The sequence below is a fragment of the Diprion similis genome, chromosome 2, assembly GCF_021155765.1.
Source record: "Diprion similis isolate iyDipSimi1 chromosome 2, iyDipSimi1.1, whole genome shotgun sequence".
NCBI classification, from domain to species: domain Eukaryota; kingdom Metazoa; phylum Arthropoda; class Insecta; order Hymenoptera; family Diprionidae; genus Diprion; species Diprion similis.
In genome coordinates this window covers 13,257,442-13,272,604 of record NC_060106.1, presented here as the reverse complement: position 1 = coordinate 13,272,604, position 15,163 = coordinate 13,257,442, and the positions used below count along the sequence as shown (strand labels likewise).

General features: G+C 42.4%; 1 protein-coding gene across 4 annotated transcripts in view; it reads left to right on the top strand.

Moving 5' to 3' along the window:
• Window positions 1-15,163, top strand: part of LOC124415893 (Ig-like and fibronectin type-III domain-containing protein 1) — a 156,412-nt gene that overhangs the window by 103,550 nt on the left and 37,699 nt on the right. For all 4 annotated transcript variants that reach the window (XM_046896597.1, XM_046896595.1, XM_046896594.1 and 1 more), the window contains one exon: window positions 14,216-14,366. In XM_046896597.1, the coding sequence (XP_046752553.1) occupies window positions 14,276-14,366 (91 nt within the window). In that variant the 5' untranslated portion in view covers window positions 14,216-14,275. The remainder of the gene's footprint in view (window positions 1-14,215; window positions 14,367-15,163) is intronic.

Below are 15,163 nucleotides of genomic sequence, written 5' to 3'. Positions count from 1 at the left end.
CGCAGACACGGGGAAACAACCATATCACAGAGGATGATGATGCATCGTCGGAAAAACCTTGCGCACCCTGCTGACCCACGGAGTCGTAATTTCGTTATACGTTTCGTATCAATTAATTAAAACGCTCGGCTGCGGCGTTGATCGATTAACAATAAAGTACAGACGAATCACACACCTGTAATCTCATTTCCACTGTAATGCAGTGTTGTTTGTCTTATTATTCCGACGTCTGATAACCCCGGTGTTTGATGATGTAACGGGTGTCCGCACCCCCGTGGTTACATGGATATTTTGCCACGTTATTCCGACGGGGGAATAAAATAGTTATAGGCACGCCCTGTGGAATAATCGCGCTTTCTGTTGTATTCGCTCGTCCCGAAATCTGTTTATCAGCTCTTCCTCGGATATTATCTATAATATATGTCATTTATGGTTGGAGATTATCATTTCTGTAATATTATATTCGGCACAGTGTAGGTATATTTATTTTCTATAAGTCGATGCGATGAATTGGGGTAAAATCGTTGAAAAAAAGAAGAACGCAAAACTTAGATTAACTGTAAAAATCAAACTATCACCTATATATGTGTCTCAAATAATACTGAATATCGGTATTAAAAATTTATATAATAAAATACGCTTCTTAGTAAGAATGTTAATTCTATATGTATCTAATCCCTAATACACATATTCACTCCGAACGGTATGACTTCAATGAATATTTCCAAATCCCGATACAACGACAACATGACGTCGGGTTGATATTCGTCGAATTACGTTATTGCGAAATTAGTTTAGGCGCCGGCGATGATCGACAGTAGCTCGCATAGCACCGGCAAGTTTCGTTCAAAAGTTCTCCTCAACCTGCAGACGACGTCTGGCTAATTCAGGTTTATTGCCATGCCTTAACCCTCCGCAATGCCGACGCCACACACACACACACATACACACACACACACAGAGCTAGTCAGGTTATGTGTACACAAACTTACGTACAGCATTGTTGCAGCGCGGAAAAGGAGCATTTCGTTATTAAGAAAAGTAATTCTTTAATTAAGTCTAGTCGGGAGGAGCGTTTGTCTTTCCTCCCCTGAAAATGGCTCGCGATGTTGCCGAGCACCGGGCCCTGACCAGATGGTACTTATCCCGCACCACTCGGTAAGGGTTCTTATACGTCCATAGCCACGCTCCGGGATAATGTAAGATCAAAGTGGTTGCCACAAACTCGCTTCTGTTTTGCTTAACCACTCCGCCAATGTTTTTCACCCCTTGCCCAGCTGTCCTACTTTATATGTTACTGCGGCTATACGATGCCTGAGGATTTTCATTGATTTTCTGTCGCCTTGACTCGTAGAGACTTTTTTTTCCCCAGAAATTAAAATTCAGCCAATTTGAGTTTTATTTTATTTTCTACGTCCGGACGGGGAAAATTTTTTTTTTCCCTTTCGCATCAATGGTCGGGTATTTTTTGATTAAAAATGAAACTCACGTATTGCAAAGTGTGTGCGTTAGTTACACAAGGTCCATCAAGTTTGTTAATTAAAAAAAAATTAGTAAAATTCTTTTCCCTGGCGGTAGCAACAGATTTCAATATGTTTGTTTTCCAGATAGGTAATTCATAAAATGGTCATGAAGCTGCTGAACCGTGTTTAGCAGTATATTACTTGTTTGCTGTACCGATGATTGAAATTAAGTTTTTTTTTTTTTTTCGTGACGGCTCAACAGAGTCAATGGGCTCATCTCTTTTTTTACTGAGAAGAATTTAGACAGGCTTTGTTAAAAGGTGTTTCCGAATTATGGATAATTGATTAATAATTCAGAATTCTCTTCACCGTCTTTGTTCAAAGTTGAGCTAAAACGATTACCGATTAAAACGATTACAAAAGAGCAAAGTCTTGATCTGATCCTTTCAAAGAAGTTTCAGGAAAATGCTATAATCCTGTTAGGAATTTTTTTTTTTTATCTTGAATCAATATTTTACCGGCTTTATAAACTTCACAACTCACGTTGGTTTTTTATCTTCCGACGAACGTAAACTTCAGTCATAAATTATCCTTTCAAATAATCCAAAAGGTATCGTAAAATAGTTTGCTCGAATAGCTGTACGTACCTACTCTGGGAAATGGGTTGAAAAAATGCGTCGAATCAATCGACAGTCTGGATTGATAAATTGATTACCGTTCAGCGTCAAGTTAACAAGCGAAAACTGCTCTGATGCATGATTCATCCGTTTTTTTTTTTTTGTTTTTTTTCTTCTTATTTTTCGTCAACTTTGTATTTTATTACAATTCCGACGTTCGAACGATTTAATACAATGTTCAGAATTTTCTCATCCATTTTTAACGGTGGCACCATTATAGGTTGGCAGTAAAAAGTAAAATATGACGCGAATCCGTTTTCGAAATAGCCAGGAATAAAAGAGGGGTCGAAACGTGTTTGTCTACCGAAATTGAAGACTGCCGTATAAGTTATTCGCTGCCATGCTCTTGCAAATTTTCCGTAAGTCCGAGTCTGCAGACTGCATATAATTTCCACCGTCATGCACGCAGATTTTTACTTCAAAAATGAAAGAAAAAATTATCTTACAAAATATGTATTTACCTACTACCGTATTTCTTTATATTGGTGGACGTACACTCGTCTCAAAGTTTATTTACTCGAAACAAAGCCAAGTATTAAAAAAAAAAGAAGAAGGAAAAAAAAGCAAAGCATCCGGCTTTGTATCCGATTTGATAAAATTTGGTTCCAGCTTATTGGTTTTTCTGTTTTCTTGTTGTTTGCTCTGATATTTATACAAACGTACAGAGGATGCGACTATTATATATCAAGTAAATAATCAAAATTAATATATAAATCATCTTTCAGCGTCTCTGCCTCTTCATGTGTACATAATTGATAAATATAGATGTAATTATCCCAGATCAAGTCTCGTTAGCACTTATTGTTAGGCAAATTTATCACATCTTCATAATTACTCTCTGCCTCTCGCTGTCAAATGAACAAACATTAATATGTTTGCAATTTTTCGCGCGGATTCTTTATCATACTTCATGCTGGTAATATAAGTTGATACAATTTCACATGTCGTTTATGCACGTGCCTTTTATAAATCATATAAGTATACGCTGAAGTCCTCTGTTTAGAATATAACGTCACGCGAAGTAGCCGAAAATATTCTATTGAATTATTAGCCATTTCTTTCGTCGCCTCATTTTCATCCTGAGTATTCGAAGGCGGAAAAAGAAAGAGCGAGACCTTATTTCCAGCTCCGTTCAAGCGGAACGCGTTATCTATATATATATATATATATATATATATATATGGTATATTCTCCTCCTTTCTTCGTATGACCGCTGCAGGACGCGACGCGTAATGACCCCTATAAATTCCTGGAGTATATTGGTGTTAGGATGGGTGAATCTCGACATTAATTCGCGAGGATAGAGCTATGCATGTAGGTACGTACCTACCTGCAGCGGAATACGTAAAACTGAAAACAGTTTTCCGGAGATACTCGAAAGTTTTTGGTCCAGGTTACGTTCTGTTGAAAACAGTTTTGCGAACGTACGCGGAGATAAGAAGTTATATCCGTTTCGTTTCACTGCAGTTATAGATTCAACCCGCACATAGACGAGACTTACATCACAACGGGGTCGAACGAAAAGAGAGATGAATGCATTCACCCCCGAACTGAAAAATCCTTGCTTTTATACACACGTCCTATTGCCGCTTGGCTAATTTTAACAACTCCGTATTTGCTCGTTCAATATCGTCCCCAATTAATCAACCGGCCATCGGATAAACTCGATTGCTATCGTTCGGGGATTCACCGGGACTTACAGATGCTCGAGAATCACCCTCGGACCTTTTCCGTTGCTCCGCCAGCGTTCGATTCGGTCAAATCTTTCCCCCTAATCCCGAGGCTGCGTTGAGGACAACAAGCTCTCACTTCTGGTTCCATGCAGGTTTGTTTCTTTTTCTTCTTATTTTTCTTATACTACTTTATTCCCCTTTCGCGTTTTCGCGGGAGACTATTTTCTCTCTCGCTCTCTCTCGTTACCGCGATGGACACAAGACACTCTAAGTTATCGAGGGAGAAGATCCCTCGAAGAATTTTCCCGCTCAAAGCTACTCGGGAGAAACTTAATATCCCGTGACAAATGAAAGGAGCGAAACGTACCTGCTTCCCTTTCTCTTCTTCTCTGTCTTTCTTTCTCTCTCTCTGTCTTTCCGTCTGTCTTCTTCTCTCTTTCGGCCGAGACTTTCATCCGGGGCGGCACTCCTTCTTTGCAGTAAACTAGACGAGTAACTTATTTAATTAGTAATAATAAGGAGTAAATTAGAAGGGGAGTGGCGGCGGCGGCGGCGGCGGCGGCGGTGGCTATACCAAAATGTAAAGCGTCGTTCGTGTAAACTTCCGCCATTATGTAACTTGTACCAGTTAGATAATTGTATGGATTACGTGGCTTGGTAGCTGTGCAGCTAACCTCTCTCTTGGAATTGGAATATTTGACTTTAACTTAAGAGTTGGGTGTTTAACTTGAATTTACCAGTCCTGTGAATTTGAAGACTGCCCCTCTTGGCTTCTCAGTTCGCTTCCTCTGCTGCTGCTGCTGCTGCTGCTGCTCTCCACATGCCGCTCAAACTTATTCACTTTAGACTATACTGTTTCCCTCATTACGTTCTACGGTAAATGATTTCAATTTTGCACAGTGCAAGGAGGCGATTCGAGATTCGAGGCCACAGTCTAAAAATAAATGCCACTTTGCATTTTTTACTTTTTCCTTCAATTTATATTGGAAAATTCATTTCTTTTTTTCCTCCTTTGCTTTATCATCACCTTGTTTCCATTTTCTGCAGCAGGTATTTTTTCCCCATCTTTACTTTTCCCGATATTTTTCCATCAGCTTTGAAGTCCCGTTCTGTAAGCGTTTTTCTGATATTTTTAGCCCTTTTTTCACGCCTGTCGTCATATTCGTTCATCTTTATATAGGCTGTAATATACCCAGCTCAATGGCTTATGGAAAGCGGCGGAAATTAGCAGTCAGTCCTTTTTTTTTTTTTTTTTTTTTCTAACACTGCGCTACACGCAGCTCCGAGCGGCAATTCAAATATCCCTATAGATGGATATGGGAAATAACCGACGGATATTTCTGCCATGTATAAATGAACGGGATCGAGTCGCGTCAAGAATTTATTCCAAACTACATGCACTGTCGCGTATTCATGAAAGGCAAGCCTTGTTGGATCCTATTAGCAAAAATTGACAATCCGGAAGTGACGAGAATTTGAATAATTATACCATTTTCCGCGGATGGTCGATACATATATATATATATATATATAAGCTGTATGAAAAAGGGACAGAAAAAAATAATAAATAAATAAATAAAATGAAAAAAGAAAATACACGCCACCGATCAATATCATCGTTTACGCTTTCGAACGTGTGTTATACCCGCGGTGATTCATACGCAGGGATTACGAGAAATTTCGGATACAATTGAGATACATGCTGTTGAGACTAAATTATACGAAACGGTCCAGCCGCGCTGAGGAGGCGATATTTTAATCGTAACATTTATCCCGAAAAATCATGCAAACTTTCGCCTGTATATACCGATTGAAGTTTTGAAATAAACTCTATAATATGCAAAAAAAATCTGTTCCGAATGCGGGAAAGTAGAGATCTGACCGTTACGAGCAGGCGAGGACGTCGCGACGCGTTCCGACGCGTTCCGACGCCCGGATGACGAAGAATTCTTTTGGGAACACCCGAGTTGTCGAACCGTCGTCGGAGGTGTAACCGGATGCAAGTCAGCCGTCCGGTCCGCAACGAATCACCGTGTCCCCTCAATTCCGCAAACCCGAGCAGGCCAGGTATATCGATTTCGGAAGGCTAACTTTGATACGGCGCCGCTTGGCTCTGGGTTTAACTTGGTCCCCTCATCTTATTCTCCGGTCTGTATTCGAGGCGCGTTTTCCTCCGGGGATCACCGCCGCGGGATCGCACGGGGATATTATCAACACCCAACACCAAAGGTCGACCGTGGCCTCTGCAAGCTCGTCTGTTATTGCTTGCCCGTGCTATGAAAAGCTCGGTGTGCGGCTGATATTGTACCTGCAACGGTGTTGTCAGACGGCGGATGGTCGTCGGGCCGCCGATCGACGACGACGACGGGAGGAAAATTCCCACTCATAGAGGCGAGGATTAGGGAGAGAAGAGACTATGCAGGAGGGTTGGGAATAGTTGGACGAGGGTTTTCAGCTCAGATCGACGTCAACATTCCCCGAAGAGTTTTGATATTGGATTTGGCTTCCAAGTTTTCGCCCCTTTCAGATATAATATATATATATATATATATATATTATATATACACACACACGCACACATCTATATCAACGTCTCTCACCCTTCGCGATTTCTTCTTCTTCGCCTGGACTCCATCATTTCGATTTCACCCTGTGCAGCTTCCGTCTGTCTCGAACCCCCCCGTGTTCATCGTTCGTTCAACGACGGCCGGGTATCGTCAAATATTTGGCAAACGTGAGCTATCGTGACGTCGATGATAACGCGAAGGCTGTAAACAACCCAGAGCGTCATTAACGGGGACTTCTTTCGCCGGTCGGTGGTTGTTTTTTTCTCACTTTATCAAATGTACCAGGGAGTTGATCATTTCCGGGATTTGGGGAAGGTTACATATGTACACCTATATTCACTCGTTGGTATATCGTCGATAAACGTGTTTGCAAAATAGAAATCCCCGGTGCGAGATAAGGGTGTGAGATATTAGCGAAGGAAAGGGGATTTGATCTGATAGTGCGCATGCATGGGGGAATGTAATTTAGCGAGGGATTCTGAAAGGAATATAAATTGTCCGAGTTTAAGGGATGTAATCTGCTCTCGGATAAGAGACACGGCGATTCTCGGATTTTTTTACTACCAAAACTATATACATCGTAATAAACTCTGCAGAAGCTAAACTCACCGAGGTGAGAATCTCACTCGCTATTATAACCGAAGGATGCCTTCCAGACGTAATTTCAGGCTCGCTATTATAATATATGCAAGTACACATTACGAGCTCATCGTGTAACAACGATTTTATTTTCTTAGTCGAAACAACAGGGTTGAATTCCAAATGAACTCCGCGACCTTCTTATCTCATGATTCGTGAATGCTGAGAGTATAGAGAGGAATATATAGGGCGTTGACAGGCTGCCGAGGTATAATTTAAGCTATTAGAGATAACGCCCTCCCCCACCACCTCCCCCTCCCCCCTGGAGTTTGGGTCGAAGTTTATGGAGTGGTATAATCTTGATATCAGCTCTCAAACATCCCGGAAAGTCCCGGTATCTCCACCCCACCGTAGTCTTCTTACAGATATTACCCGACAAATGTATCTATCCACCAGCTGCACACCGGGTGATCGCTCCCGAGTTGGACCCCGGGGAACTTACGTGTTCACTTCCGCAGAGCTCTCGCCGAGTCCTCGCGGCATACAGTGAAGCGTAGGCACTCGGAGCACTGTCGTTCAAGGAACATGTGCTTGCACCTCGGAATTCACTCGACACCACGGGGATTTCATGGTGAAGTATGCGGATGCCTTGAAACGGGATATTTTTCAAGTACTCGCCTCTTTCAGGAAGTTTGGCGTTTTTCTTTCTTCTCGCAGAACTTCTTACGGTAAAAGGTGAAGATTACCGGAAGTTGCCATCGTTATAAGTTGACAAGCGTGTAATTTTATGGAAAAATCTCTATGGGAATTCTTTCGAGGTGTTTTTCTTTTTTTTTTTCATGAAATTATGAGCAACTTATGTCAGCGGCGATCGATTACGGTTTAATCGTAATCTCGTATCATTCGTCGCTCCAGTCAAGTTCTTCATTTATTTATGACTCGAAAAATTTTCCTTCGCTTCCGACAGTTTAAACTTGAATCATACAAAGATTTCACAGATACGTATATAAAGTTGGGCGTGAATTTCTATAAATTTTAACGAGTCTCGTTCGTTCTAGTCGCGCACGTACCTATACATATACTGTAACGAGAATGACGGAGCGACAACAAACTTTAAAACTAACTCCGCCTTCGAGATTAAGATGAATATTCCCATTTTCCTTTATAACCCCTCTCCTCCTCCTCCTCCTCCTCCTCCTTCTTTCTGTCCCTCCACTTTCTCGTTGAAACCGGCGTCTCAAACTCCCGTTTTCACTGTCTACTTTCTTGACTGGTAAGTTTGAGTGGAAAAAGTTGATTGTTCGAGCACTTGGCAAATGTTTGCTAAATCAACTACCTATTTGCAGCCCAATCCGCCCGACCCTATCCGTGTGCCGTGTCTAACCTACATTCACCTTTATCCTCTAGCAGCCTCATCCCTCGGTCCTTTAATCTCGTCATCGAACTCTTTGGGAAACTTTTATTTTTCATGCCCTTTTCTGCCGCTCTAGTATTCGCCCCGTGAATAAACGTCCCGATATTACGGATGGCTGGTCGTAGACGCGTCTCGTCGATGTGCAAACATGCTTTAGGGTCGGAGGAAAAATCCCGGGATATTTCATAGATTGCGTCTAGCTACTCTCCAGCGGATAGACTTGCGAGCCAAACGAGGACCAACTCTTTCGTTCGAGAAAAAGGATTCGTGCAAACCATTCTTCTTCTTTCTCTCTCTCTCTCGGCTTTTATTTGCAAGTCATCACCGTCACTCCCCTGTTATGTCTACGCAGTACAGGAGAGGCAGGAGCCAAAAACAACGACGCAAACAATGGGAAAACAAACCGAGAGACCGAGGAACGGAAGCTAATTGAAGGGGTGGCGAGAACAACGACCTAAGTCGATTTATACCTTTATTTCTATTATTGTTCCGAAGTAATTGTTTCAAACCACTTCTATATTCGACGATTGTTGTATGCTAATTCTAAGACAACGTTTCGGGGGTGAAAAAATAGCAAAGACCTATTCCAAGGTCTACAGCAGTCGTGTCGGAAAACGGTAGCTGCCACGAGTTTTCATAACGGGAAGCTTCGATGTTTTCATTGAAACCTGCATTTTATTCCCTCTTTCCGCCTTTGCCATTGCAAATCACTTTTACACTGAACACGCAGCAAATTATGGATGAAATTCACGTTTATTCCAGTTCTCACAACGATATAACCATCAATCGATAGGGAAATAAAAACAGAAAAAGTAGTCAGGCTCATTCGAATGTGAAAATCTTTTTTTGCACTCTGCTTCGCTTATCATGTTTTTTTTATTTTATTTCTCTTTTTCTTTCTTTTTTCTTCTTCTTTCCGTCAAACTCATGCTTGATAGAACATTGAATACTGAATTTCTGTTCCATGAAACTTGGACGGGATAAATCTGTATAATACTCAACCGGACATGGAAATTATTTTGAAAACAATCAGCGAGGTAGGTCCGGTATAAGGTGGCAGATTCATTGAAGTGGAAGATAAGAAAAGGACTGAGCCTATCTTGTGTCCCCAATTCAAAACGCGAAGCGTAAACCCTTGCCGAACCCTTTCGCATGAGTTATTACAAAATTAGGTAATACGTCAGTCGTGCAGAGGAAGGACGACGAAGGTATTCTGAAGGCAAATGAGTGGCTGCTTGGGTATTCTGTATTCTTGGTTGAACTTCGGTTTCGAAAATTCATAAGTGCTTTTGACGCGTTTCGCAAAGATGACAAGGTGAGATAGGTACCCTTTTAGTTCATTTAGTGGCAAAATTGGGCAACGGTGAGGCAAAATACTCGGGCTCTGCGCCCTTCTCCCGTGTAGGTACAATTAGTCAACGATCCGATTAGAAGAGAAGGGCTCCGGGGTCCCTGAGGCTTTAAACTTCGGCTGAAAACTTGATGTGCCTTCAAATTATCACCCGCCAGTACTTATCGTCGGTCGGACGTCTTGTGCCAAACCAGCAGCTGGAAATCTGCGGGTACGCGGGTTTTAAAACGACAGACATCAAGCGAGTCGTCCTGCATGACTCGCATTTAGCTCCGAGAAACACTTTGCGTTAGTCCCCGAGATGATGCTCTATTTCCTTAAAATGTTCTCGCGTCGCAACGCCTCATGAGCCCGAATATGTATGTTTATTACCCACATATTTCCTGCGTAGTTCAAGCCGGCTAAAAAACTCGCATATCCTGGTTGAGTGCGGGAGCAGAAGAATGGGGATGCACTTAAGGTGACGTACGCAACGTACGCCTGGGGACAACAACAAAACTTTGACACATTCATCCCTTTCTCAAACCTTTTACACATAAACAGACGTACACACGCAAAAACGGATACTGCGATTTCCTTTGACAGAGCGTTTTTTTTTCTTTCTTTCAAACATTATTCACGGTAAACTTCGGATCGACTGGAATAAAAATGTGGACGAGTTTTTCTACAATCTTTTTGCAGTATTTTGAATTTGAAATTCAGAAGGAAAAAGGACGGTTTCTTGTCCTCTGAAACGGCGGGTATTCCAGTAATGCAATTTCCTAGGGTAGGTACGCTAACTGATCGATATACGTGTAGTGACTGCGATAAATTATGAAACGAACTCCGTGTACCTGCCAACTCGTGATGCGGAGGGGCGATAGCTGGCCGAGTTTTGTTGCCAAGAGGCGAGTGCCGTGTTTTGTCTTGGTAGCCCATTTTTATACGCAAACGCTCATAGACACGCGTCTACCTTATGTATGACTCGCCAGCGTATGGGTGAAAAAAGCGTCGAAAGTTCCCGATGCGAAATACCACGGAAATATGTTACCCGATACCTGCTGTAACACGTGTAGCGAGAAAAAAGAATTCTCTGGCAGTAATTTGATTCCGTATCGTACGAATTCTCGAAGCAGAGACGTGAATTGAGAGAATTTCGTAAGTCGATCAATTAGAAGTCAATCGACCTACGGGCGAGGATACGGACTGAATCGAGGAAATTCGACAGAGTTTAGGGGACAAGAGCTCAATGAAGCTGAGACGAAGACTACTTGAATAGAGTTTAATACCGAGGGAGAGGAGGAAACTACGGAGGGATAAAGAGTGTGAGGATAAAGAAGGCGGAGAGAGAAGGAGAAAAGTTAGAACGAAAGGTGGAATCGCTCGTGGGAGGAATTCGAGAGAGCATCGAATGGATCGGGAAAAGGTGGGGCCGCGGGTTCCGTTAAGAATTATGAAAATGAATCCGCGACCTTTCTCGTCGTCAGACAATTCATCATTTTAAAATCACGCTGTGACCAAGCGACGTTGGATATACGTGTAAAAAATGAAATGAAATTCACAGAAGGTTTTTATAACAGCTCGGTCTCGTCGATCAATTACTCGCCATCCGTTTCGCCGAGTTCCGACGATCCCAAGATGTAACGTTGGGTCATCTTCTGACAGTGACGTCCTTGTTACTGCTTGCTTTACGGGAAAACGGGTGGCTTACGGCCTCAGGAATGACTATTTGATGCCCTTTTGGATGATACTTTTACTCTCTCATTTTTATAACCCTCGTCCCTGAGACAATAACCGTTGTGGAAAAGAGTCCGGGGGACATTCTGAGCATCCGCAATGACCTGCAAGTCCTTGGACTTCGGTAGCTGTTCCAGTTCAGTACGTGGGCATGGCATTATATTAGACCTTTAAGTTGGGTGGGCACTTGCTTTCCACCACTAGTGGAAAAGGAGTTGCTGACAGCTGATACTTCTTTCCATTTCTCCTTGGTTTATTTCCGAATCGACAAATTTAAGTTTCCAAATTGATATTTAAATTCTAATCTCCGTGCCGTTACTTGTTCAACTCTTGTTACCGCACGCCCTAAATTTCCCAATACTTCGCCATATCCTCGAGTTTGAGATAACTTAGCCAGGGAAAGAAGCTTCTGCTTATAGTCTCTGAACTCTCGGTAGCCATGTACATATAAGTTTAATAATAATAACAGGTTTGAAGGAACGAACGTACATCGTAATATCTTCTGAATCATTGAAAACCCACGAGCTGGCGAAAGATGTTTCAGACAAAAGTTACACTGTTCTAAAGACGATACATGTGTGGTTTATCAAGCAACTCAAGCCTCTGAACTTTGTTTTTCTTTCCTCCGGGCTTTAAGTCAATTTCGTCGAACTGTACCTACTCAGCATCTCATTTTTTCTCTTACCGTTCGAAAACAGAATTAAAAGAAAAATCCCTATCAAGCGAGAGAGTAAAATGTAGTACATCATGTCACAAGGGAATAATCGAATTTTATTCCTGCGTTACAAACAGGACTTTATTTCCGACTCAACTCTGGCCGTAATATTGACTTGGATAGAAAAGAAGAGAAAATCCTACCAATGCATACGAGTATCATGGCCGCATATTTCCCACAAATGCGTTAAGAAGGAATAATATGCTACTTCCGGGGTGCTTCTCAGGTGAAAAAAAAGTTAACATTACGGTCGAGTCGGGAATAAAATACCTTACAGTCTCGATCGAGGAGAAAGTCCTATGTGTGTCGATGGGAGCGGATCAATATCTGTCGGATTTGTTTGAGGCGTCTGAAGCGAGAGGAGCTGTTAAAGCGACAGTAAGAGGCGCGTTGAATGAATCATTGATCAATGAATACATTCCTCATACACCACTTGTAACTTGAACGCTGATTGAATTTATCGGCCAACACAGAAACGCTGGCGTGTTTTCGTCAATTGATCGTATAATTCGAACGGTTGATATCCTTTCAAGTCAATGGGCTCCAAGGTTCACCCTCTCGGAGGAAGAAGGTTCGAATCAAGGGGTTGAACATCGTGCGACAACGAAATGGCGGAGCGAGCCTCGGAGCCTCGCTTTGTACCTACGTGTGTTCGCTTTATTTTCACGATAAATATATATTGCAAGCGTCAATTACCCGGCTTGGCGTCTTTCTCGCAAAGTATAAGAGTCGCGTGCGAGCACCACCTCTCCTTGCCGAGTATTTTTAATTAGAGGAAGGTCACGAGCCGTGGAGGAGCTCACACACCACCGCAGCCACGAAAGAGCTACTCTAGCAGCCCCCTTCGTCCCAACGGAGTTCTGCTCCACTCCGCCTCGACAAGGAGAAACGGCGAAGAGGGCGGAGACGGCGTCGAGGCTCTACTTGGCCGGCCTAGGTAATGAGTCTGCCGCAAAGTAAAACCACTTCATCAATTCTAAATAACCCAGGGACACGCGAATGTTAGCAAGAACTAGCTCGCTACCTTTAGCCAGTTGCCTACAGCATCGCTGGTCTGACCTTCTTCTTTCTTCAAGACACCTGAATATCTCAATTCTTTAACTCGTCGAATTTCGGACGAATTATAATACGCGGGTGTGTTACGAGGATAAGGTGTTCGTAATCTGGGTAAAAATCTAATGCATATCTGCATCGATATTCTATGTATATTCATTGGGAATTGTATAAGATACATGGAGCAATTATACAGGTGTTCTGCAACTTCCGTTGATGAGAAAGTTTTCTACCTATATCTTTCAGACTTGGGTTAAGAAAATTTCCAAAGTTCCTTCTCTCTCCTCTTTTCAACCTCTGTGCGCATATACATATATAAAAGCTTGTAATTTATCGGGCGTACCTATCAAATTATTATTTCTTTAAACTTTACTTGAAAGTTGTGAAACGGTGATATAGCAAATCGCCAAGAGTGCTACAATCGGGTTCCAATTTTCGAATCACCCCGAAGCCATGTAGTCGATTAAACGAGATAATAACGTTCGACAAAAGTAATACTGAACCCAAGAGCATTAATTTGGATTATCCGAGTAACAGAAATATCGTAAATGGAATCGGCAAAAATTTAATGGAGAGTCACCAATTCCCGGACCAATGGGGAGGGTGTTTTATTGCGGTCAACCGACGTCCGTGATCAATTGGGGTGGTAAACGAGAAGAATTTTATTTTTTCGCAAATGCAAACCTGCGCAGAGGCAGCAGTTTGCGAGTGAATGTACACAAGAGCATTTATTTGTTATTTGCTATTGGCCCTTGCGAATAAGAAATAACGGAATAATAGTTTGTTCAAACAGAGGAATTGGATTTTGTTTATCTTTTCTCTTCTCTTTCGATGGCCGGGTGCGCCCAGCCAATGAAATTGTTTGATTCCGTGTACACACCACTAGTGCTTTTTGCTTGGTAAACAGAGGTGGTGTGTAATCCCATTTGCAAAAGAGGGTCGAGCTACCAAATGATAACAATAACGATTGCAGTAACAATGAAAGTCTTCTGTTTTGGTGATTACAGGTGACCGCAAAGTTCGATTTGGACACGAGTAAGAGAGAGAGAGCAAACCGGACAATAACCATGTTGCAGGGGAACAGCAATCCTATCAACGTCCTCCTGGCGGTCCTCCTGATCCTCCTGGTCACCGTCACGTCGACACTCGCCTCCACCGGTACGTACATTAGCGTTTATTTCTCCTCCTGGCACTCCTATCGTCTCACATTCATCGATGTTATGACCGACGATGAGGGATTACCAGTTTAAATACTCCCAACGAGGTCACGGCTGGATTAGCTTATCGTTGCCTCATGACAGAGGTAACTAACCGTCCATTGCTTACCGGGTATTGGTTGCTGGATACGTGTTACCGGCTACTGCTAACCAGTTAGTGGTTGGCGGCCCGTGACTGGTGATTCTCCAAACCTGGGGGTCAAATCCCGGAGGGCCTAATGTCGGGATAGACCAGATCCCTCCGACCCCTCGGGGCATTGTGATGTCCTTGGTATTAATGGCAAATGTGTGTACACTCCTGAGCTGGGGTAGTTGTAGGACTACATCGCCGTTCCTGTCAGTGAGTAAGATTTCTTGTAGTAGCTCACGGCGGTGAAGCAACACTGCACGCGTCAATCTGAAAAGTATTCAGACTCTAAATTTCTTCAAGTTTTTTTTTTCGATTTTCAACGTCAGAGCGTCACGTTAATTTTATTTACAGAACGTGGTAAGTATTGATTTCGGTTTTAGTTTGAGTTGGAGACAGTTGATCGAGAAAGTTCGTTCTTCGCAGTATGTGCTATAGAAATGTTGGAGCAATGCTCATAATTTGACGTCCTCGGAAAAATTAAATGTCAAATTGGTGTCATGGTTGAATTCATGTTAAAGTTTCTTGGCTGAGTAAGAGTGGCGTGTGTCGAATCTATTACTGTAATTGAATAGTAGAAGAAAAGAAAATTAATGTAGAGAGTTGAATGG